The sequence below is a fragment of the Trachemys scripta genome, chromosome 2 (genome assembly GCF_013100865.1).
Source record: "Trachemys scripta elegans isolate TJP31775 chromosome 2, CAS_Tse_1.0, whole genome shotgun sequence".
Lineage (NCBI taxonomy): Eukaryota > Metazoa > Chordata > Testudines > Emydidae > Trachemys > Trachemys scripta.
In genome coordinates, this window is record NC_048299.1 from 85,436,451 (window position 1) to 85,462,167 (window position 25,717).

The 25,717-nt window shown below is 40.0% G+C and overlaps 2 protein-coding genes across 12 annotated transcripts in view; one reads left to right on the plus strand and one right to left on the minus strand.

Moving 5' to 3' along the window:
* Positions 1-6,812: 6,812 nt before the first annotated feature.
* The window catches only part of NT5C3A (5'-nucleotidase, cytosolic IIIA), a 35,506-nt gene continuing 16,601 nt past the window's right edge, over positions 6,813-25,717 (minus strand). For 2 of the 9 annotated variants that reach the window (XM_034761168.1, XM_034761167.1), the window contains exons 2-11: positions 25,124-25,399; positions 24,635-24,741; positions 15,098-15,196; positions 13,358-13,427; positions 12,542-12,588; positions 11,941-12,026; positions 11,379-11,468; positions 9,115-9,277; positions 8,438-8,638; positions 6,813-7,463 (exon numbers count right to left, since the gene is read on the minus strand). In XM_034761168.1, coding sequence (XP_034617059.1) covers positions 7,362-7,463; positions 8,438-8,638; positions 9,115-9,277; positions 11,379-11,468; positions 11,941-12,026; positions 12,542-12,588; positions 13,358-13,427; positions 15,098-15,196; positions 24,635-24,741; positions 25,124-25,274 — 1,116 coding nt within the window. In that variant the 5' untranslated portion in view covers positions 25,275-25,399 and the 3' untranslated portion in view covers positions 6,813-7,361. Of the gene's footprint in view, positions 7,464-8,437; positions 8,639-9,114; positions 9,278-10,362; positions 10,792-11,378; positions 11,469-11,940; positions 12,027-12,541; positions 12,589-13,357; positions 13,428-15,097; positions 15,197-18,081; positions 18,281-19,161; positions 19,227-24,634; positions 24,742-25,123; positions 25,400-25,717 lie in introns of those variants that run through there. The other 7 variants (XM_034761169.1, XM_034761173.1, XM_034761171.1 and 4 more) reach the window with 6 other exon arrangements.
* BBS9 (Bardet-Biedl syndrome 9) overlaps positions 23,033-25,717 on the plus strand; it is a 264,350-nt gene continuing 261,665 nt past the window's right edge. For 2 of the 3 annotated variants that reach the window (XM_034761159.1, XM_034761161.1), the window contains exon 1: positions 25,315-25,452. The gene's annotated coding sequence lies outside the window, so the exon portion shown is untranslated. Of the gene's footprint in view, positions 23,286-25,314; positions 25,453-25,717 lie in introns of those variants that run through there. The other variant, XM_034761160.1, reaches the window with a different exon arrangement.

Consider the following 25,717-nt stretch of genomic DNA (forward strand, 5'->3'; position numbering starts at 1 on the left):
GAACAGTGAGCTGACCTACTGTCACTGTATGTGTGTACTGGAAGATGTTTGAAGTACTGTATGTGTGTGTGTTTGAAAGGATGGTATTTGGGGAAGGTGTTCGTATACAACTCTTCATGTGTGCATGGTGGTGTATGTGGAGTGGGTTATTACACGAGAGAAGGTTTTCAGTTAGAATGAGTAGTTACATTTAAAAAAAACCCATTAAGGGCCTCAATGTGGGATTTATAAAGTGATTTGAGTGTACTGGCAAACATGGTTGTGTGAACAATATGGTTAATTTTTATGCTTAGAATCACAATTTTATTATTGAATGATGTACTTCACTTGGTTGGATGAAAAGTAGAAAATATACAATTTTTTTTTAGTTCTTTAAAAAGCCTTTTTGTATTTAAAATTACTTTACAGGTATGTAAATAAACAGAAAAACGTGCCCCACTAGCATACCTGCAAAATTACTGCATTAACAGATTAGAGAGTTACTGGTAGTACCCCTTTAGAAAGCATGTATTCTTTTCAATAACTGAACAAGCCCATTTTAAGAATCACCAGTAGGAGCTATGATTTGCAGATTACAAACAAATACATTATTAGATATGCCATTGGAAAATTCTGGCAAGCTGTGAATAAAATGAATCTTTTAAGTTGTGCCCACATATGTAATGATGGGGTTTACTGTATATGTGACAGAAGTTTGCTACATTCTTACATCTTATTTAACTAGAACACTTCACTCTCAGAGGACTGTTAAAGCACTGTCAAGATATGAATACTAAATTTTATATCCTGTCTACTGTATGTTAAAGCCGGTACAGTCACCCAGTTGATCTGTAAATGTAGCAAGTATTTTTTAATTAAACAGACCGATTAAATATTCTATTTTTTGGAAAATTACATGAACTTCCCTCAACACACACAGAGCACAGAAATACTTCCCTAGTCATGGAGTACAAAGGGAGGTGTATGTTTCCATTCTATTCTTTGAAGTGAGACCCATGCTTTCCTTGATCTGTACATGAATGGTGCTGGTTTTACACTTTCTGGCGCACACATTTGAAAAACTGCTATTTTTAATTAAATGAAAATATTTTGTATTTTTTTTCCCCATTACAGAAAATGCCATGAACTTTTGTTGGGTTTGATATATGCTTGAGGATTCTTTTGTTATATAAAATATTGATCAACACAGATCGTACTCTTTTTTTTTTTTTCTCGCTGAGGGATGGAGGGCTTAATATCTCTTGATCAGAACAAGTACCTTATAAACACACCATATGCAAGATTGCTATCCTAAATCTATGTACAGTTTCATTATTGGAACTAAAACCCTTATGAGAACACCCCTTTGCGCTAGAGTCGTTAAGTAAAATAATTCTGATTAGCTATAACAACATATTTCTGTTTTGTACTTCATATTAATAAAGGGTTTTGGAAAGTCTGGAGTTTCTTAAATTGATCATACCATCTGACCATTAGCAGTGGCTGTTCAGAATGTGCTTTGAAGTTTGCATGTACTGAAAAATAAATACAGTTCCTCTAACTTTACATTAATAAGGGTGGGGTTTATATATAAATGTCCCCATGCCCAGTGAAAGCCAGACTACCTTTGTCTGAGGTTTTTGCCTTTTAGTGCTAGGACCCTAGTTAAAACGCTACTACAAGGAAATCCTGACTGACTACTTAGATATGGACCAATTTTAGCCCTTTAATGCCTGGTAGAAGATCCTAGATATTAATGGATTGCGGTTGGAATCTCATGCATTATCATACAAATGGCCCTTCAGAACCATTAACATCTCACCAAAGCAGTGTTCTTATGGCAGCTTTAGTTCCTGATGTTGGATAGAGTTTCCTCCTCTGTTTTGTTCCAAAATACAAAGATAGCTGACTAGTAACTGTAGTTCAAATATACTGCTTTTGCATATTTCACGAAAGGTGCCTTTGGTACACAGGAGCTACACAGCAACCTTCAAGGAATCAGGGCCCATTGGGCATCCCTTTTTGTGGCACTGAAAATTTGGAGACAATTTTGCACACCCAAATAACTCAACCAGTCGCACAGTGCTAGAACCCTGAGGAAGAGGGGAAGGCGGGGGTGTAGTCTGAATGTACAATGAGCACAGCTTAAGAAGTTGGTGAGTAACCTTTAAGAATCATTCCACACATTTCCCCCGCAGTTGGTCTTGAAAATTCCAGTTAAATCAGAATGGTAAAACTGCCCTGCAAATCTAGATGCCAAGTAGGGAGCAGTACCAGATGAGTGTGTACAGATATCCAGATTTTTGTAACAGTTCCATCAAAAAGGCAAGTTGTCACTTTAACCATAGTAAATGGAGGTCTGAGCCCCTCACCTAACAGGAAACTATCTTGTGTTGCATTCATAGCCAGCCCCATGGCAATGTCTCACTGAGTTTAACTCATTCTTCCTTTCTGACTTATTTAACCCTACTGTGTATCCGCAGTAGCATGCGAACATTTGAGTAGCCTGCCACACCTGTTTGGGAGGAAACTTTTGATAGATGGTCTCAGGTATCTGAGCCTGGATTTGTTTACAGAAGAGAACTGAAAGGGTGAGTAGAGGTAAAACTTAAGTAAATTCACTTACAGTATAACCACTCTTATTGTCCTGATTTGGTGTTCATGCTACTTTCTAACTGAGGCTGAATCAGCACCTGCATTTTAAATGTACCGCCGAAGGGGGAGAAAAGGGGAAATATTGGTTCTGCATGAAAATTTAGTTTAGGAATTTGGAGCATGAATAAACTCTTCCCCTGAAACTTGAATAAATAAACCATGCAGCTATTTTAAGTTATAAGAACTAAACTAATTTTTAAAATATTGCTGTTTAAATTATAGGCACATTTGTTTTTAAAAATGAAGTGTTTCAGCACCTGACGGAACTCTGGAGATAAGTAGCCTGTGGACAGTTGGCTGGTCATACAATGCTGGTTCTTGTTTCTAGCCAACAGAATAAATTGGAAAAGGAAGATGGAAGTAGATACTACTTTTTTTCCCCCCAAAAAGACATGTAAGATTAAGACTCATACTTATGTAGGTGAGATTTGTGGGTGCCACAGCAATGTTAAGAAATTACTCAGGGGGAAGTATGCGCCATTGCATACATGCAGAATTCATGTCCCTTGCAGAATTTTTTTTCTCAGCAGAAAATACTTTCTGCTGGAGAGGTTATGGCTTTTGCCCACCAGGGACTCCTGTGGCCCCAGAACAGAGGGCAGCCACCTCTGGTCAGGAGCAGCTAGCTGCAGCAAGGGGAGAGGGAGAAGAGGCTGCGTTCCTCACAGTGCCCTGCGCATGGGTCCATGGGGAGTGGTAAGAGATATGCACAGCATGGGGCACATGGGGCTGTTGGGGGGGCCACACTGAGATGGGGCCAAATGGGAGTGGGGGTACCGGGCCACAGGGAGAAGGGGGGTGCCTGAGGGAGGATGCAGGGCCAAATGGAGATGGGGATGACTGAGTAGGGGTGCAGAGACACATAGGGACAGGGGCAGATGTGCCTGACTGAGAGGCTAGAGGTCAGTCAGTCTCTCCATGGGAGAGGCTCCACAACAATCTCTCATCCCCCCCCCCCCCCCAAAAAATCCTGTTCCATTTTTCTCCTACCCATACCCAACAACTCTTCAGGTTCATGCCCAGGCTTCTCCCCAGAAATTACTTCCCTCTCCCTCAGCTCCCGTTACCCCTGACTCCTTCAAGCCTTTTCACTGCTTCTGAGGGGGAAGCATGTGTCTGTATTGTAGTTTAAATGAATTATTACTGAAAGTTCTGTATTAATATGCCTAGTAAGGAATCTATTTGCCAAAAACCATTTTCTAAATCTTTTTAGTTGTCTGTGTTATTACAGACATACTTGCTGACAGGTATTTTGAAATAAATTACCAAAATAATTGAAGCTGGTGTGATTATATTGTGTTATTTTGACTAATAAAATATGCAGTATTTTGCAGACTTTGAAACTAGTGTGCAGAATTTTTAATTTTTGGTGCAGAATTCCCCCAAGAGTAAGTGATCATAGAAGGAAAGTGTCAATTTATTATTAACATGCAGCCCTCCTTATGGAAATATTTTTGAATCCCCCATTTAGCATGTACTCAAGGAAAGAATGGTTACTTACCTTACAGTAATTGTTTTATCGCACTTGGAAGGGTGTAGAAAATCCAACAATTTGTGGTCTCTTGTACCTCCCCCAAAAGTAGGTCAAGCTTCTGCCATGTATTTTAACATCTTGGAACCCCTTAAATAAGTTGACTGGAGAAGATGGTGAGGAGTTCACTGCCTCATCAGGGGAAGATGAGGAAACTGCAGGTGAGATTAGTTGTTCTCCCTTGTCTGTCTGATCTTTGTCTCTAGTACAGGGGTCGGCAACGTTCGGCAGGCGGTTCGCCAGGGTGAGAACCCTATCGGGCCGGGCCAGTTTATTTACCTGCTGACACGGCAGGTTCGGCCGATCGCGGCCCCCCACTGGCTGCGGTTTGCCGTCCCAGGCCAATGGGGGCGGTGGGAAGTGGCGCGGGCCGAGGGATGTGCTGGCCGCGGCTTCCCGCCGCCTCCATTGGCCCGGGACGGCGAACCGCAGCCACTGGGGGCCGTGAGCGGCCGAACCTGCCGCATCAGCAGGTAAATAAACTGGCCCAGCCTGCTAGGGTGCTTACCCTGGCGAGCTGCGTGCTGAACGTTGCCGACCCCTGCTCTAGTATCTGAGGCTGCTTTAGTTGACTTGCCTGGGAAGATCTATATTGCCTCTGGGGAGAAGGGGAGTTAGTCCTGACAGGGGGGCAGTAGCTACTGGCTTGCAAATATGGTATTGCATATCTTAACCAGCAGAGTTAAAGGGTGACAAGCATGTGGATATAGATTGGTGGGACACAATGGAGGACACCAGGTGGCCTGTTCTCAGAAATCCTTGCCATCTCCTTTTGAGAGAACAGTTCATGTTTCTCAGTGTGATCCTAATGGAGGGGAGATGAGTCCCTACTGCACATCAACAAGGAGGATGAAAAAGAGTATACCTCTTCCAATGGTGGGGCTACTTTTTCAGGCATGCTGGGATGCTCTAATGTCCACTACAGTAGGGAAATGAGTCAGTACTGAGGTCTCTGTAACTAATTGCTTACTTAGCAAGGGTGGCTGCACTATTGAACCCAGAGAAATCGCTCCATACTGTATATGCACTGTGCCAATAGGGACTGTGCCAATGAGCAAGATACTAAGGAGGTAAGTGCAAAAGAAAGGGTGGTCCAGAAGTTTAGTGGGTACCAGAGGCATATGTTTAACAGGTAGTATTAATGCACCAAAAGGATCAAAGTCTGGCCCTTGGCTACCCTTTGCCTGTTGAGTCAGAGCCAGGGTGACTCTTATGTTTGGATTTCATAGGCATGACAGAGGGTAACCAATATCTCAACCTGGCACTGGAGCCGTGCTCCTTCCTACACCTCTCACGGGTCATCAACGCCAGAATGGAAGTGAAGATCTACGGTCTCTTGGTTGACAGAGCATGGGTGCTTGGGGTAGATTTTTGAGTCACTGGGGCACATTGGAAAGGGAGTGACGTGATAACTGAGGCCTACCTACATCCTTCCTTTTGCTGTCTGAAGGCTTGTAAGAGAGTTTTAGGCAAGCCTCTCTAGCTTTTTGTTTAATTAGAGAGAACATATTGAACATTGCTCAGGAATATGAGTGCCCAGTTGTAAGCGGGCACTGAAGTGTTACACAAGGAGCAGGTTTTTAACCCTGGGGGTTTTGCTTCTATCCTACCGCTGGATCCCTTGTACTTGTCCTTGTCTAGCCTCTAAGCAAAATAGCTGATGGTCATTTGACACAAAAGAATTTAAAGACTGCAACTCACTCCTGAACTAATTAACATTAGTAATACTAACAGTGCATAGAGCTGCAGCAGCGGTAAGAGAACAGAGCCTGCTTTGCATCTGCTTTGCTCCTGGGTGGAGACAGATGCAAGGACACCTCAGGAGTGGCCTCACTGACACTGCTGGCCAAAACAATCCAATCCTATGCACCTGGGGCACATGAAAAGTGGAATCTGTATGGACAGTCACTTCAAGAACCATCTTTACTTTGTGGGTGGGGAAAAACAGTGACCCCCAACTCACTTATTATTAATAGGAGTTGAATATATGCAGCAACAGTATATAACTTACTGGGCTGATGTAGCAGCCAGTTTGACAAGAGGTGAACCCCATGGTTAATCCTGTGAAAGGAGGATTTACATAATGAACTGTAATGGCACCACTAATTAAACCAAAACTTAGGTTCACAAGAGATGATCAATAGGATAAAACAAGATATGTATGTACACTATCTGTCACTTCAGAGATATTTAGAATCATTGTTATAATATGGGATGTGGTTTACTATGTATACAGCAGCATAAAGAATGAAGCCCTGAAAGTGGGCTGATGTGTTAGTTTGTAAAATTATCCTCACAGTACTGAGAAGTTTCCTTTCACTCATGTGTAGTACTGATTACACCAGAAAAGCAAGCTACCTGTGTAATTCTCCCACTGCACAGCTGAAGGGTAAATAAATGTTAAAAAGTAACCAGAAGAGCAAACTGCTTCCCTTAACTGTATTTTACAGCCTTCCACGGGAGATTTTTTTTTTGGTAGTTATTCTCTAAAATTGCTGCACAAAACACTCAAAGCCACTTTACAGGTGACTAACCCTTAACTTCCAACTGTTACTGATAAGGCAGTGCTATTTAGTTAAGAGTAAACTTTAGCAATTTTTTAAAAATCAGTGATTTGATGTAAAGTGATACTAGAGTCCATATACAGTAACATTTTGTCTGAATCACATCTTTATGTTGTATCATTTTCACCAGGGGAAAAAAAATTATGAAAACTTGTATTGTGAAACATTAAAATAACACCACTACCCTCATGTGCAACTATGATTCTTGAAAATAGCTGTCTGTGTGAGAGACAACTCAGGACTGTACAAAATGCAACACAGACCCCTGCACATTAGCTAATCACAGAATGTTTACATCTTAAATGTTACAAAATAACTCCAATTTCTAAAACACCCCTCTCATATGCATGATTAAAAGAACAAATTGTAATGTCTTCTAAGCAGTAAAGTTAATCACATTTGTTAAAACAGAGCAGAGGTGAGAGACAGTGAGGGGTGGCATAAGAACAGTAAAGCTTCCAGTTGACAATGGATGCTGTATATTACTTTTAGATACCAAAGTGATGATCAAAATTTTTAAATTAAGAATTACAAGAGTTCAGAAAACAATATGAATAATAAACACATCTCTAAGATAACACAAATGTGCTCTTCTGTCCATTAGGAGAAGTAGAATGACTTGAGGATGCAATTTACAGGATTTTCTGTAGGATGGAATTGGCCACATCCAAAGATTCATCTTTCACCAAAACAATATCATAAGAGTCCATGTATTTTTCCAGAAGCTCTTCTACCTATTTATCAGCATGGGGGAGGGGAAAGAGGCCGGGAGGGAAGAAAGAACACCCAGTTAACAGGTTTTAATGTAAAAAGTCAGCCACCATTATAAAATTATATCAAGTCTTTCTTCCAATTATCAAGATGAAATACGCATATCCACTACTAGCTACTGAGTATTTGAGTTCCATAGTTTGTGGAAGTGAGATTAAAAGCAAGTTAAAATTCAAACCACTTATTTAAAAAAGTATGTGTAATAGGTGTTCAAGTATATATGGCTTCCCCCCCCCCGCCCCAGTATACATTTATGGCAGACTACTCAAGACTTCATGCATAATGATGTTGTCAAGGAGTAACAAGCCAGTTTGAAACTTCTCATCTCCGTGAAAGGAAGAGACTGTGGAATTTGGGAATGGACTTCTATTGTGTCATTAGTGGATGAGAAGAAAATACAGGCAGTATTTTACACCCGATGAATGTGGTATATATTTCAACTTGAAATGCATCTTCACTTTAGGAGTGCCTTTTAATTTTGCAGTCAAAGTCTTGGATCTCATCCAAAGTAGGAGAAACTAAAAGCAAGAAACTATTGCAACTTTGGAAAGACCGATGTGGGGCTGAAGGAAAAAGGGACAGGGTTTAAAGAGAGAGAAAGAATCATTGCCTATAAAGCTGATTGATTACTTTATAGCCTTTCCCCAGCCCCAGAATTTCATATCCCAGCGATACAGCTGCTCCAGAAGTTCCAGTAAAGATAATACTAAAGGATGGGGGATAGTTCAGCTTGTGTTTTAACAAGTCATTGGTGTGAGGTGAGGAAACCCTTTGAGTGTCAACTCTTTGGAATACATTTGAACTGTAGAAGATACTAAAGGGATAACTTTAATAGGTACTTAAAACTTTATAGAATGTCTTTATTTTGCTAATCCACAGTATGTGTGATTAGAAGGAAATATCCTAGCCCAAATGTACCAATATGTAAACTACTTACTTTATCATTTAGATAGCCAATCTTAAGAATGTGTTCAACATTTGCTACTCCATCTGCCATAGTTAAGTCTCCCTGTGAATCTCCAAGCAATATGATGTTGCTGTTGTCTTTTAACTGTTTGAAGTACTCTGTGTTCTTCAAGGCACCATCATGTTTGTTATAAACATGAATCAATTCTCCTTTAAATCCCTTTAACACACCCTATTAAACAAACACTAAAAGTTATTTCTAATGTTATGAGAACAGATTAAATTTCAGAGTGACATTTGTATATTTCATCTCTAGATGTTTTATTTTGGGCAAATATTTATTCTTTTAATCCTCTTAGGTTTTATGCAAGACAGATTACTATCAGAGAGCAGAAGCATTGCTAAGGGGCTAGGACTGCAAATTGGTGATCTGTCATGAGCAAAAAGGTAGCACACCGTTGTGCTGCCCCAGGAAGCCCACAGGTAAGCTAGCAACCACCTCGGTGATGTTTTCTTCTGTTTGCTTTGTGCCTATGACAAGGACTGACTACACAGTGCTCCTTTTCCAAATGGCAGGGCAACTGGCTGCATCTGCTGCATTAATATTCTCATTTAGAGTGTGGTGTTATGCCGCATTATATGGGTAATACATACTTTATCCCTCTACCTACCCCTTTCAGCTCCAGAAATGTAGTATTTAATACTTACGCTCTCATCAAAATCCATGAAATTGGAAACTACTTTGACATTAGAATGGTAGACACCAGCCTGATGGATGACTTCCTCTAGAATGTCTCCAATCCCAGCAGAAAATATGAACACAGGAATATTATGTTCATTGAGCTTATCAAAGAAGTTCTCATATCCTTCCCTGCAGAACAGGATGTAAATACAAGATAAAACACAGAAAAAAAATCCCCAAAACATGAAAGGTAAATTTTCAAAAGGACTCTCCCATCTTCATGGGGGAAAAAAGTGAAGTTTCCATAGGCATTTCACTGTATTTATGTTTTCACAGGTTTTTTTTAAGGCCAGAATGGACCATTATGATCCTCTAGTCTGACCTCCTACATAACATACATCACAGACTTTCACAACGTAATTCTTGCATTGAGCCATAACTTCTTATTTAGTGAGAGTATATCTTTTAAATAGATATCCAATCTTGATTTAAAGATTCCAGGTGATGGAGAATCTACCACATCTCTAGGTAAATTGTTCCAATGATTAATTATTAGGGCTGCCAAATTAGTAAAAAAATTAATCAAGAGATTAAAAATATAGTCACAATTAATGGCAGTTTTAATTGCTCTGTTAAACTATAATAGAATACCATTTAATTAAATATTTTTGGATGTTGGAGGGGAAGTAGGGGTGTGTGTGTGTGTTTTGGGGGAAGGACAGAGTGTGTTGGGGGAGTGCGAGACACTGTGTGGATTGAGTGTGTTCAGCACGCTGTCTCTTTAAGCACTGCACTCACTAGTCTGAATGCTTGCTCAGACAGCAGCATCTGCTGGTAGCTCCTACTCCTAACCCAGAGGCAGCAGCACAGACAGGCTCCCTGTCCCCCAACCCCAGTTTAGCGGAGACTAGGTACACGGGCTAGGGGATGGGGACCAGGGCCGTCCTTACCCATATGCCAAGTACGCAGCTGCGTAGGGCACCAGGAAATGTGGGGCACCAAATTTCCTGGTGCCTTGTGCAGCTGCGTGCTGCTCCAGCCCCTGCTCCGGCTCTTCCCCAGGGCCCCCGCCGTGTTCCGCCCCCGCCCTCCTCTTCCCACCCATGCTCCGCCCCCACTCCCCTGAGCTCTGCAGTATGGCCGGCCTGCACTCACCGGTGGTGGGAAGTGCAGACCCGGCCCCGGCCGTGCTGCCAGTGAGTGCTGGCGGGTGGTTCCCCCTGTCCCCCAAGCCAGCCCCGACCCCCCCCAAGAGGCCTGGGGACAGCCCCCCCCCATGGGGGGCTGTGTAGGGCCACAGAATAGCTAGGGACGGCCCTGATGGGGACATCCCAATATCACCCTCCACCCCACATGCACAGGAGACAGGAGGCTCCTGGTCTCAAGCAGCTTGGCCAGGGGTGGCTCCAAGGCAGGGGTGGGGGAGTGTAGGAGAAGCAATGGCTGCAGACAGCAGAGCAACAGTGGGAAGAGGTGCCCTCCCCCCTGAGCACGGCATCCTGGGTGGTGGTCCAGCCCACCCTGCTCGTGAGCCAATAGCAGACGGGCTTCCCTTGTTCCCAGCTCAGTGGTGACCAGGTACATGAGTGGGGGGAGGGGGACACCTCGACATCAGTCCCCTTTCCCGCTCTGCACGGCAGACAAGAGGCAGGCTCCCAGTCTGGAGCAGTTTGACCAGGGGCGGCTCCATCTCTTTGGAATTGCTGATAGAAAAGCACAGAATATAGAAAAAACACTGGAGCCTCAGTAATAGTAAGGACACTAGGGGCAAGGATGCTGGTTATTAAAACTTGTCTCTGTTCTTATGGGCAGAATAATATTCCACTATTATTTCAAAAATATAGACATTCCTAAATGGTCTTGTTGCTAGCTTTGTTAGTATTTCACATGCAAATGTAGGGAGGCATTAAGGGCATAAAGTCAAGTGCCTAAATCCCTGTGGTACTTTTGAAAACCTCTCCTGTACATATATCTATGAGGCAGAAAGTTCATAGCAATAACAACTATTTAAGACATCATGTCAAAAGTTGTCTGACACAGTAGACTGTTCGTAGTTTCAAACATCTCAAATGTTCATTTTCTAATACATCTTTCTATCATGTTAATGTATTTTTCAGATGCAAAATAGACAGAAGTTATGTAATATTCACATCCAATTTCTTCTGAAAATATTATGTATCTACAGTTTTCAACAAAAATAGTTTCCTGATATATGAGCAGTAAGCATAATGGCAATAGTGTAGAGTCCATGGAAACACTTTAAACTGATCTGACGGTCAAAGAATCTTACTTCAGCATAACATCAGATTCCCTCACGATCTCTGCAAATTTATCCTTTTGTAAACCTTGTTCAACAAGTAAAGTATGTGATTTATTGTACCTAGGAATAAAAAAAGAAAAAAATGTCAAACGTCCATTGACTTAAGGATTGTAAGGTTCACATTTAAATCTTTGAATCTCATTTGTCTCTAGAAGCATTCTACATTTAATTCTTTGTAAGCTTTTTAAAATGATCTACTAATGTGAGAAACTCTAAAAATACCCTATGACCAAGTTATGATTAAATATGTATCCAGCCAAAACATGGGGAATGATAGTTAGTTTTTCAAATTATAATTAGTGAATTTGTTCACTAATGTATCATTGAATTTTGAGGAGGAACACATTATACATTGTTCAGGATGCCCCAACTGAGCAGCGTCAGCAACAGCAAAAATCGGTTTTGTGCAACACTCCCCAAAGAGAGGCGACTTAAATTAACTGGATTAGCAATAGGTTAACTTTAACCCATATATTTTAGAAAGACTTAAATCTTACTTCATTGTGAAAACTGTAAACAAACGAACTCTTACCATTCAACCATGTAAGGATATTTTTCTTCAATGGTAAGATCAGGATCAATTTCAATAGCATAATATGTTTCTTTCAGCTGCAACAACTGAAAAGAAAAACCAGAACTTAAGATCTTTCAATTATAAAAAAAGTATTTAGAATAATCACCTATGTCCAACCTCCATGCTTTGATCTAAATATTCAACTCAATTTATCTGTGATTTTTATATTTACATTACTAGTTGTTTGTAATGGAATCTGAAATGCTTTATATTGTATTTTTGTATGCGAATGTACGGATGAGTGCAAGAAGTTAGTTTATATACATAACAAAGATGAAACAAAAGTAAACTGTACATTTTGTGAAACTAGATTATTTCTAGTTTTGATAGGAATATACATATGCTTACATTATGCAAGGTTAACAATTTGAGGGCTTGGCTGGTGAACTCGTGACTCCACTGAAGTCAATGAACAAACTCCCATTGAATTCAGTGGGGCCACAATTTCACTCCTTGTTTCTTACAGTGCAGTATAAATCAGATCACACTAGAACTAAAATATAATGTGAAATGAATCACTCTGTACCAGTGATCAATGGCTAATGCATTTTCTGGTTACCTTTTTCCGACATTCTTCTGTGATGAGCTTACAGTTATCAATGACATCTGAAAAGAATATTAAAAAAGTCACAAAAAGTTTTATCTAAAGGACTGAATTTCTCTCAACTTTTTATTTTCTATGCCTTGTATAATGCTGAAGAGCAACGTTTGAGCATATGTTACTATACCACAAGTTTGCTCACAACTGTTCATACCAGAGCCCACTAGAATGCATACTCGTCTTTCAAGAGTTTGATTGAAAAAGAATATTTAATTAGAAAGAAGAAAAAAAATACTGATGTCCCTTATTTTAAATTTTAAATTGAAAAGTTTCTCAACATATTATCATAGCCTGACAACTTTAGCAGCTTGATTTCATGAAGACACATCATCTCATTTCCTCTGCTTTAAGAGGAGGGTAAAGGGGAAATTTCCAAGAGCTGCAGGGGGTTTTAACCATGTGACTCTTTCTAATGTCATTGTTATAACCCTAGGCAATTCTAAAAATGCATAACACCACATACACAACCCTGTAATCAATCAAATCTTCTTCAGCAAGTCTAAATTATTAACGCAAAGATAACCCTACTGGAGTTGTGCACTGTAACTTCAAGTCTGAGTTATTTAGAGTTGATCTCTTACAATATACTGAAACACTGATTGAGAATTGTTTCAAAGTGGAAAGCAACTAAGACATTCTAAAAACTCATTTATTAGACTGTACAACTCAAATAAATCAAGCGCATGAAGTCTCCATATAGCAGGGAAAAACAAGAAAAAAAACTACATGCAGTATTTAAAAAAAAGAAAATCACTTCATATAAAAAGTACTCACTGTGACATGTTGGACATCTTTTTCCATTGTAAGAAAATCTACTTAATGTCATATCAAAATCTGTAATGATCTATTAAAAGAAAAAAAAGTTATAAAACAGATGCCTAGACTCTGAATGATCACTACTGATAGCTGTGAAGACAATAGAGCTACTACAAGTTTCCTTATAAAGACTACTGAAATACCTTAGTGTGACTATAGAGAATTAGAACAGTTATTATGATAAATAATCACAATTACATAATATCATATTATAATTAGAGTAACTAGGATGACCAGACATCCTGATTTTATCAGGACTGTCCCGATATTTACTTCATTGTCCCGCGTCCCGACCGAACAGCGGTCGGGACGCGAATTGTCCAGTAATTTTGCCTCCACAGGCAGAGCCCAGAGGGGGCTTACGCCCCCGCCCCGACTCCGTCCCCTCCTTCCCCCATTGGATCCCTCCCTAAATTCCCGCCCCCTCACTGCCCCACTGGATCCCTCCCCAAATACCCGCCCTGCGGGGAGGAGGCAGAGGCTTTGGCTTTGGCGCCGGGGAAGGAATGGGGGATGCCGGCTGCAGCTCCGCTGCCCGTGCCCCAGCCGAGCGGTCCCGTGTCCCACCAGGCGCTTTGCAAAGGGGGGCAGAGTTGGGCTCCATGAGTGGCTGGGTGCCGGACTGCGGGTCCCCTTGCCCAGCCCGTGTTTGTGAAGCCAGCTCCGTGGCAGCCCACCCTGAGAGCCTCCCTTTCCTCCTGCCCCGCGCGGTTGTTTGGCTGCTGCCACAGCTTTGCTGCTCGGGCGGGCAGGGGGGTGTAGTTGGCACTGGGTGCCAGGCGCACGCATGCCTCTGCCTGACACGCAGCGAGGGAGAGGCGGAGGAGTGGCTGGAAGGGTTGGTCGGGTGGCGGCTCCGCCGTGGTGCTGGGGATAATTAGTATCTGTGAGTCTGTCTGCCTCCGGGGGGCAGGGCAGGGGGAGCAGTGCGTGCCTAGCTGGGTGTGCGACCCAAGGTGAGGAGATCCCATCCCGCGATGCTGGGGCCTGTCCCTGCCTGGGGGCCACGGCAAGGTCCCGCTTTCTCCAGCGGGGTGTAGCCCAGTGGCGCGAAGGTCGCTATGGCTCTGCACTCCCGGGCCCGCAGGAGGCTGGAGCCCACGGGGGAAGGGGCTGCGGCCAGCCCAGGCCGGTTTCCGCACAGGGACCTGGCGGGGGCACGCCCCCTGTCTGTGCCCATCGCCGCGGCGTCGGGGTGTCAGTCCTCGGGCTCCGGGCGGGGGTTGTTGAGTCCCGGGGACGCCGTTTACATCTGCGTGTGGCCGGCACCAGCCTAGGCGCTTCCCGCTTGTTCATGCTTTTTTTTTTTTGTTCCTCCGCCGCCGGCTTTTTTTTTTTTTTTTGGCTCCGCCCCCGCGTCCAGATATTTCGCCTCTGTGATCTGGTCACCCTAAGAGTAACTCATTAAAATAATATGCTTTTGTATCTTGTCCTGAAGTTATCCTTTTAGTATCCAGAGTTTGGACATCTCCTGACTTGGCTACCTTATGTCACTCACTATTTAATGACATTAATGGAAAATAGTGAAGTTATACACTTGAATTTAGGAGGTTTACTGAGATAGTTCAACAGATCTCCGAACTTTGAAGTCTTATTGAAAGTTGGCTCCTGTCATACACACATTTCCACTTTCTGGCCTAGAACAAACAGCATGATTGTTTGTTCATATCTTGCACACATCTTTATCCCATTTTTCACCTGAAGTTTGGCAGCTCCACCTTTGATGAGTCCACAGATGATTTCTTCTACTCTTCCTGGGTCCTTGATATGGACAGTCTTCTTCTGAAATTCTGGCATCTATAAGAAATAGAACAGAGAAGAAAATAAATTATAAACTAAAATATAGACATGTAATTGTTAAACATTAAAGGGCCGGTACCACAAATAAAAAGTTCTGCATAACACTGAGTAGGATAATGGAGAAGTGGGGAAAAAAAAAAGCCCTGGGACTGCTAGTGGTCCCCAAAGTGCATACAATCTATGTTCATCCTTGTCAATGCCGCTTCCCAAATGATTTCTCCTTCGCTCTCCTCAATTAGCCACTCCCCACTTTCCACGATCCCCCTATGTATCAACTGGAAAGTAAGGGGTTCTAAGGAAGAAGAGAAACAAGAAATGCTGCAGTAAGGCACCAAGAAGTAGAAAGAGTTGGGTTTAAGAGTGTGTCATGTGTCGTTGTATGCCCTTAAGACTGATGGTTTTATCATGGCTTTTAGTTGTTCCTAAGATGTTCAGTTCACTTATAAAGACTGACCTCAGAATCCACCTCATAATTGTGAGGACTGTGCACAAAACATTACTTGTTCTCCCAAGGTATGCCCACAGTAACCCATACAGGGCATTCTATGATACAACAGGTCACATTTCAGTACTGCAGGAATTGATGTAAATTCAAGGAAACAAAACTCAAGATGGTACTGTTAGGAGACAGCACAGAAGTTTTGCACCTTAACTTTTGAAAAATTGGAAGGACTGAGCAGTCTTACTGGCAGAGTTGTCAACTTATTCAGTTTTGGGGGAGAGGAAGAGACAGCTCAGAAGAACTTGACTTTGGGGAGAGGGAAAATACAGTAAAAGTTCATTCATTTACAAGTTTTCATGCATAAGTACAATGCTCCAACTGCATGGGTTGCACACACTGTTGGGGAACATTTATATTCAAATCCAAATCTAGTTTCAACTGATAACCCCTTTAGGACATTTGCAGGTTGTCTCCACTGCCAGTGATAATTTAGGTTAGTGGCAAAAGTACTGATCAAGTTGTGGTAGTCATTCCAACCAGGTGACCAGACGTGCTCCATATATATTTTGTTATGACTCTAAAGTTAGTAGCAGAAACTGAGGCACTGCTTACACTGGCGCTCTTACCCTGTGAATTCACTGTTCACTGCCCAGCATCATTCCTACCATGCCAAATCCTCTTTTTCTTGCGAAGTCCCTATGCACCACCTATAACCTGCACCACCTATCACCCTCATCTGAGGCCTTCTGTAACCACCATGGGGACTATGGGATGTAACTGGCCATGAGTTAATGTTTCATTCACTGTTCAAACACAGCCTGCATCAGTTCATGCTTTGCACATGATCTTTGCCACATAAAAGCTAGAAAAATGTTTTTAAAAAGGAGCATAGATTCTCAAATAATTGATGGGGCTACCAGAGAAATTCATATCTGATGACTGATGAACATCAATCTAATCATGCAACACTGACCTTTCTTCCTATTCTTGACACTAATTTCTCTCATACTGTACCCTCATCAATGAGCCCCCAGAGTCTGTTAAATATATAAGTCACTGTGGAAATAAAGCCCAAATAAAACCAAAAAACCCAACCTTCTTAACAGTTCTTTTGTCATTTTCACCATGGTGTCATTTTCACCATGATGAAATGCTATTTTGTATGCCATATATCCATCCCCGTACACACCACTCTATCTATCCATCCCCACCCGCACCCCTCTGTCTATCCATCCCGATTCACCCCCTCTATCTATCTATTCCCATACACACTCCTCTGTGTATCCCTCCCCGTTTGTATAAATCCTGCAAATGCTGACAATGTAACTGACAATTAAAATGACAGATTTGTATTTAGACAGAGTGAAAGCATTATCCTCTACTGCCAACCTTCAAAAATCACAAGCCACTGGCATATATTGCCCCCAAACTGCACTGTTTCCAATTTGCTTTGTGATTAGTCTAAAGACTTTAAATACAATGGGGCTTCAAATAGCTGTTAGGAGGGTTACTCTTCTTATTTTAGGATTGAAGAGCTCTCATTCTTTCCTTCTCCAATCATTTTTCTGCCTCTCTTGGGCCCCTCTCCCAATGTCCATTTGTAATTTATTTTCATTCTTCTGCTTTGTGTCCTACAATTCTCTCCTACCCATATTTTTCCTCCCTTTCCTCTCATTTGCTCTCTCAATCTTCCATCAGGACCCACATTCCGTGCGCTCTCTCAGTTTTCAAATCATATAGCTGAGAGGGCAGTTCCAGTGGAAACGATGAAGAGATGGTCATCACTGTTACTAGAGGCAGACCACCTGCAAAGACTATAGGGAAGTTGTATTCACCTTAACTGAGGTCAGTCACTTTTAATGGAACTGAAAGCAAACCGGAAATGGCAGCCATTTTGAAAAAAGATTTGGAGAAACTTTGGGGGAAAAAATGCACACCTAAAGTTGAGACTTGCAATAACATCACCGTACAGCGATTGTTGTCTTAGATTAACAGCAATTTACGAAGGAAACTACAAATTTTTTTACATGGTTGAAGCCGCTTCTCAGAAGTTAATAAAAATTTCAAATATTTATTACAAATACATACTGAAGCCAATTCTGCTATGTGTGTAGGATTCTATACTGAGCGTACATTACAGGTAAAATATTTAAATATCGGTTGAGAACTGGTAGAACTCTGCAATGCCACTCAGGTGACAAAAATCCATTTCCAGTTACTCATGCTATAGGTTGGTTCTGGGTGGGAATACTGCTAAGACAGAATGCTCAGATTCTTTTGTAGGAAGTTACAACTGTCTTGTTTTGCTCACAAGTGATCACAATGGCTCATGAAGTTAGTTTTGGTGGGGAACGTCACTGTTAACACACACAGATACACACCCACCCCATTCTCAATTCAGATTTATTTTTTATGTCGTTTCAGTGTCACATGCTGTTACCTTCATGAGCACTACATAACCAAGAAAACTGTCTAGACTGGACTGCAATCTGGATACATTTGTTTTGTACCATCACCAACAACACTTAAAATTCTGTTGAGTAGTAAGTAGGTGCCATTTTTATACAGTCACATTTCAGACGAGAACCACTCTTTATACAGTGGTGCAGTCTAACTCAGCATCTGGACGTCTCTTGTCCCTTTTAAATGAATGGATATTCAGTGTTAGATAATCTGAAAGTTAAATTAGGAAAAAATAAAGGATAGGGAATCATTAAAGTTCTGACGAGGACACAGTAAACTCTTCATAAAAAATGCTTGTCAAATCTGTTGGTTAATCAAAAATCCTCTCATGAGTCCTTTGAGAGTCACACCAGAGTTGCATGTATAATTCAGATATAGAAAAGTATTCACAAGAACTATTGTCAGTACATCAGGTGAACTAGAGTCATATGGTATGAAACAGAAAACATTGCAATTTTCCACTTTTTCTGAAGTATTTTATAGAACATATTAAAATTCATTTTGCAGTTTGTGGATTGCTGATAGACAAATCTGGAATAAATGGGTATTTTTATGCCCGAACAAGAGAATTCCTACAGTATTTGAAAAAGAAGAGTTCCTCAGCCTTGATCTGTGGTTCTTTCACCCCAGGAATTTGAAAGTTTACTCACCTCTGAATCCTTCCATTTCAATTACATAAAGTGGATATGTGTGTTTAGAAGGGAGGGAATGTGAAGTAGTACTACGCAAGTAGTATTTCAGACATTATTAGGCTGGCTTAGTTACCAAGAAGAGAAGGAATGATATCGGAGAGAGGTACATTTAAACTTCTTTTTAATTCCCAGAGATTTCTCTGGGCATAATTTGAATATCTTGACACTGATATTGCTTTGCTTTGGACTACACCAATTTCTTTTTTGGTTTCTGAAAATACTTTAAAATGCTATGTTTATTTTTCTGCCAAAAAAGACTGTTCTAAAAGAAGAAAATGTGATTGTTTCAGTGCATGACATTTTCAGCAAGCATTTCTGAACATAAAGAAAGCATCATGCCTCATCTATGTTGCAAAGTGGCTTACCTCACTCTCACTGGTACTAATTGATGCTGAAAACTTGTGCTGCTCCTTTAGTTCCAATATAGCTTCTACATGAGAATCAAGGAAGAAAGGCAGATTCAATACTCAATATTTCAGAACAAAAGTGCCACTTCCAAAGAGAGGACAACTCACATTAGTTAATAAAATCCAAATCCTGTAATGTAGATATTTTCACAGGCAGAAGCAGGCCTGCATCATGGGTACAATCTGTGTCCTTCAATAGACTGGAAGTCTCTATCAGGCAGTGTTATGTTAGTTCTTTAAATAGTTGAAACCAATGTCTCTACTTATGAAAAAGCAGTGAACTAATCACTTACATTATAAGTGATAATTTAATTACAAATAAGAATACAACAAGCTATTACATTTTGACTAAAATATGTTTACCATGGAATTACTTTAGTTTTATGTGTACTTTTAGTACATTTTAAGTGCACTACTTTTTATAAGTAATCACTAGCTTCCTATTGGGTACTATAGAGAAAAGTATGTATGACTTATACTTATAACTCCCCCACCATGCTCCCGACTACCGAGCTTATTGTTTTTTGCTGCATTTGTGATCACGTTCTTCATAGCTGGAGTAGATAAGAGGATCCAAGTTGGGAGGAATTCAGAAGACAGATAGAAATGAACTACCATAGGAGTGTAAGGTAAAGCCCATAAAAAAGTCACGTGAACACAGAAATTCTGAAATAACTGTAACCATTCAGGAAAGCTCTAGGAGTTAGCTCAATATACACAGGCCCATCAAAAAGACTGACATGTTGGTTGGTTGAAAAAATAAGATGTACCAAGAAACAGAGAACACTTAGGGCAATTCTATACTTGATGGTACATCACATCTTGAATCCTGTGTTCAGTTTTTGTCACCTTGTCTAAATAGAAAGCCTAGAAAACAATGAAGATCATAAGAAGCCAGAGACTTCAAAAGGATTAGAAATATATGAGAAGTTTAAAGTAAGTTTTATGGAAGCAGTCAGTTAGGCACTACTATTAAACACTTATAATAAAGATGTGAATGAAGATCCACAGCCCTGGAACATTCTATAGAGGATATGCAGAAGTTACTGGAATAGCCCATCAAGATACAGTTATCTTTGGAATAGGGTGTGAAAAAAGGTGATGGTGTTGAAAGGCAATTCTGACATTGCTGAGGTAGATTGTGTGTCAGCCTACATGTTGATGAATGAGCTTTAATTGACAGTGCAGATTCAGAAAATCTTCAGCCCTATAGAGCCATAATAGGAGACAACTTGTATAAAGAAGATATGGAGACAAGTTCTGAGAATAAGGGTAACAACTTGCAGGACCATTCAGTACTTAAAATCTGTATCTCACACATGGGTATGTGGTGAGAGAATTACTTAATGAGAGAGTTTTAAGTTTATTTAATGTTTAATTTATGGAGCAAAATGCTCCTGTTCTTTTGTTTGTTTTTACATAATATCCCAGGGTATTTAAATATATTATTCCTGTTTTTTTCCATCATTACTATTGCATATAAATAATGTACATTACCCTGGGAGAATATGGTAGAGAGGGGTAGAGTGAGAGAAACTAAAATTCGATCTGATCACAAAATTCATACTAAATGTAAAGGGCAAAATCCTGGTTCCATTGAAGCCAATGAGACCAAGTGTAGGCTAAAAATAGACTCCAATCTGCCTGAAAAGCAACAAATAGAAACAGTGCTTCTAGTGACAGTTGCTTTGTTACATTACAAAATCTAATTAAAAAACTGGCAGCAGATAATTCAAGATCTAGGTCTCTCAAACCTTTGTTTATTGAAATGAGAGAAAGAGAGAGTGAGTGTGTGTGTGTGTATGTTATGAAGTTCTTAAAACTACAGGGAAATCTAGAGAGCTGATCCAGGAGATGAGCGATAAAATTCATTTTAAATAGTGCCAACCTGACGATATTAGGGATGTGTTCATCCATCTAGGCTGTTTGACTGTTATAATAGGGAGAATGTTAAATTTAAAAAATTCATTAGGGTGCAATCCTCTGCACAAGTGCCTCTGGCTTATTTAGGTTTTGCTTGTAATTGGGGGTAATACAATTTTATCAAAATGTATTCAAACCTACTAATTTGGGAATGGAATACATAGGATAAGTAAATATCCCAGTAAATCATCCTCCAGGCATGACTGTCAGTTTCCTCCACCAATTCCTTTTCTGCTTTAATAATACGACGCTCTATTATAATTATCTGAACAACAGAGTCAGACACATCCCTATTTTGTGTCCTGAGAGAACAAAAAGTGGTAGTAATTTTCCACTAAGAAACATAAATATCTGTGGGACTGTGCAATTTCCTGATTTTGACATTGTCCTTCTAGGCCACATTTAGTTAAGGCCTCAAACACAATAGACAAAATATTATACTTGGTCAAAGACCTTTTCTGCACCACTGAGAATCATGAAAAGGATTTTGGTTTTGCTGAAGTGGTATATAAAATCAAGACATTTCTACTGGCAGTAAATGTTGCTAAGGCCTTTACAACTTGTGGGAATAAGGTATCTGGGTAAGAGACAAGTATTTTAGCATCTATTTTAAATGAGACTTGCAATTACAACTCATACTTTTGAAACAAATATGCAGTACCTCTACGGCTTGAACCCAGAGGAAGGAGAGTGGCCTGGGCAGAGAAGGTGAGAAATTGCTTCCCCACCAACCGACTACTCTAAGCAGCACAAAGGCATGTCTTTCAGAATCTCCCAAGTGTTCAAAGAGTACCTGCAGGAGACTTAGCCTTCTCTTCTCTCTAAATGAAGCTAAATTTTTTTGGTGAAAGGAGAAGGGGCAGGGTCTGCTGCATTGGTTTATATATTGGGGGAGGGTTACTGACAGTCACTGAAGCCAAGAGCAGCAGGTATCTGAGGGGAATGTATGAATTTTAAGGGGGAAGAGTGGATGAAAATTCCACAGCAGATCTCCCTCTATCTTTTGCTGGAGTTTGGGATGAGCATAGACCGAGATCTTGAAGGAGGTTCTTGTTACTGGATAGGGCACTCAGTGACAACACTGGTGGTCGGTTTACATTTTGAAGGCTATCTTCACAAGGAAGGCTACACCTAGCTGTTTAAAAAATTAAATGAAAGATTTAGACAAAGTGAATCTTTTAACAGCTGCAATATTAATGACAGATATATAATCCCCAGGGGGGAATTCAGTGTCCCCAACATTAAGGAACTCCACTTTAATAATGCTTTAATATAATTAATTAATTATCCAATGTGGGGTTCTGTGCACATGTTCTTATTGAGGCCTAGCTAAACAAACTATTTGAACTTTACAGACCATACTTTTTGTGTGTTAAGAGATTTGGGGTGGGGGACGGAGAGTGGAGAAAGTGAAAAGCCTCAATTTCTTTTAAATCCTACAACTCAAAAACAGTTTATCAGATTTATTTCAGGCTTTCCAAACAAATCTAATTTGGCCATTGACTAACCAGGGGATATTTCAGACTGAACGAGGTGTTTCTAAAAATATTATTACCTGTAAGTGAGAGAAGCTCAAAATCTGACTTAAAACGGAAAATTACTTTCAGTATTAATTGTATGGAGACATAGAAGTTACTCCACAATTAGATCTAGGTGAACATCCTGAACAAGATTAGTCATAAACTCAGATTTTCATTTTATCAACTAGTCCAAGATTCCTAACCAGGGTTATAAACACCACTGTTCTGGAGATACCTTGAACGAGGCCATGGAAAAATGGGCAGTGTATTTTTAAACTGATAGCCTTGTAACCCTATACTACTTGGTATATATAAAGTTCTTGCTTGTTTTGCCAAGACTAATCTGTTATGGATGCTTCTCAAAAAGAAGAGCTGTTAGAACCCTCCCTCCTCTCCTGGATGGTATAATGATAAAAATAGAAGACAACTGGAGAATTGTACACAAGTTGTTTTATGGAGTAAGGTCTATTTCTATGTGTGTCAGTACTCTTTGTCCAGAGCCTTAGAAATTAGCTGTTTTCTTACTAAATTTGTTGAGAGATACAAACTGATATGCATTCGCTTTGTAAACCTATAATAAAACTAAGACAATCATATGACCACCAAAAATGTTAAGATCTTGGATAAGAATTAAATCAGGTAAGCAGATAAGAATTAGTTGTGTTTTAATGTGTATGAATGTTACTAATCTCATGAATTTTAACTGCTGTCACATTTGTTTTCAGAATTGTGTGATATAATTTAAGCCTCAACAAAACTAGGCAATCTTCCAGATTCTAAATCCATTAACAGCAACTTTTAATTCAGAGGAAACAAGAAAATCTACTTTGATTCTTTCTGAACAAGGAAGCTGAAAATGAATGCTACAGAGTTGTGATGACAAAAAGTTAACTGCAAATTTTATTTTTATGCTGTGGTGGTGACTTCCAGTAACATTTTAAAAGCCAAGAGGAGCTCTCACAGAGCTCAACTTGCAAAAGCAAACTAGTACTTTAAAAATTACTATGTGATGAGATTTATTCAGGGAATTAAAAATATCCTTGGGACTCGCTATAATATACTCAGTTATGTACCAGTACCAAAAAGACAGAGCAAGGTACCAGTGACAGTTTTAAAATCTGATATTTTGGAAACCGTGGTTAATGCCACCTAAAAGTTGGGAATCTCATTTTCCTGATGATCTACAGTAATTGTTTCATGAAATCTGAAGTAAAAACCCCACATCACTTTGATTACTTTCATCTAGTTTCTCCCAACCCCCTTTTCACATTTGATATGATTGCAGCGACATTATTTTGAAATGTGCTAAAGCTAGAAACCAATGCTGTATCTGTTAATTTAAGATTGCACCTTTCAGAAGGCATAAAGCCTCAGTTTCTAACTTCTAAATTTGAAAGTTACTAGCTGCAAAAAGCCAAATTGGAATTGAAGTGTGTGTAGTGAAAACAAGAGTGTAGTAAAAAAAAAAAAAAAAAAAAGATTTTGAAGTAAGATACCTCACATACTATGGCAAGAAATGTTTTGGTAACCTAGTAAACTTTACTAAGCCATAATCTTAGACTGCTGATCAAAAAGGAAAAAAAGTTGATCTTTGCAATGATGACACTCAGATATCAAAGCAACGATTATGCTAATTTGTTTATAGCATATTTTTGCAACAGTACTAGAATTCTAAAAAGGGTAGCTTAATGGGATGGGGAGAAGTTTTTATTTAAGACCCAAGCATACTAAGTATTGGAATATGTACTTTAATAAAAAATAAAAGAAATAAAGAAAACTGAAATTTGTATTTCCAAGAAAGTAGTCAAAATGTTTTCCCCAATTTCAGAATTTTGTTTAGAAGATTGATTGATGTGCTACAAATTTCTGTGCTTACTGCTGCACTGGACTCTGACTTGGACATTTTTGGAAGAAGTGCATGTTTTAAGAGGTTATTCTTGGACAATTGACTGACAGCACTTTTTCTCATGCTTTTAAAAAGAGAGTACCTGTGCGTTGAGCTTAGGGCACTCTTGATTCTTCTGTCCTTGATTTTGTCCTACTGCAACAGCATAGGTGGTAAGCAACGTCCAGAGATGCAGGGCTTGCATACAGGCTGCCAACAAAAACCAAGTAAACCTCAAAGAAATGGTCTGCTACATTATCTGATATTTTGAAAAAAATGTTTTTTTGCTGTATATACATAAAGGCATGACACGCACAGTGTATATTTAGACCAATCTGAAATTACCCATATTTTAAGTAATACCAATGCACATTTTACATATAAGAAGTTAATCTACTAAATAACTAGATCAACCATTTTTTATTTCCTTAGTGCTGTTTTGAAGTCTACACTATCAGACATTGATTTTTTAGAAAATGTATTAAGCTGTTAGAATAAGCATGCATAAGTAACACGCAATTGATAATACTGGCTTACAAAATGCAGGCAGAAGACAGTGCCATTTCTGTTTACATGAATTGCACACACTTACCGGAGGGGTTTGCCGGAGCAGCTGAAGGAGTGAAAGAAAATTCTTCTTGCTTGGGAAACACTAATATAGCAGCACAAGGTGCAGTTGAGGGCGTTTCCAAATACAGCCTGACTAATCCCTGTGCAAAAACCCAGGGTCCTGTGACGCACATCAGCAATGCACAGCACTTTGTTATGCTCAGCGATACAGCTTACAGACGATCAGCTGGTGCACCAACAACAGAACCTTTGACCTTCACTGAATGCTTTGATGGATGCAGCAGGCAAATTTGGATTTCTGTAACAGAGGAAGGCACTTCTTGTTTTGCAAAGCAAAAGCCTATTTCTTTGGTATATTTCCAACCTTTTCCCTACCAAATCTTTTTAAACTGCCTTAGGACAGCAATGAATTCCTTACATCTCATTAAGAAAAGGTGTATGCAACTTATTTAGTAGAAGAAACAAATTACAGGAAATGAAGTATTTACAGAGGCATTACTTATCTATGTAATAATGAAGCAGGAAATCCAGGAGGACTGTTTGTTAGTATTTGGGAGGCCTCAATTAACGTGCTTTAGCAATTTTGTCATTAGGAGCATTGCCAAACTGGATGAAG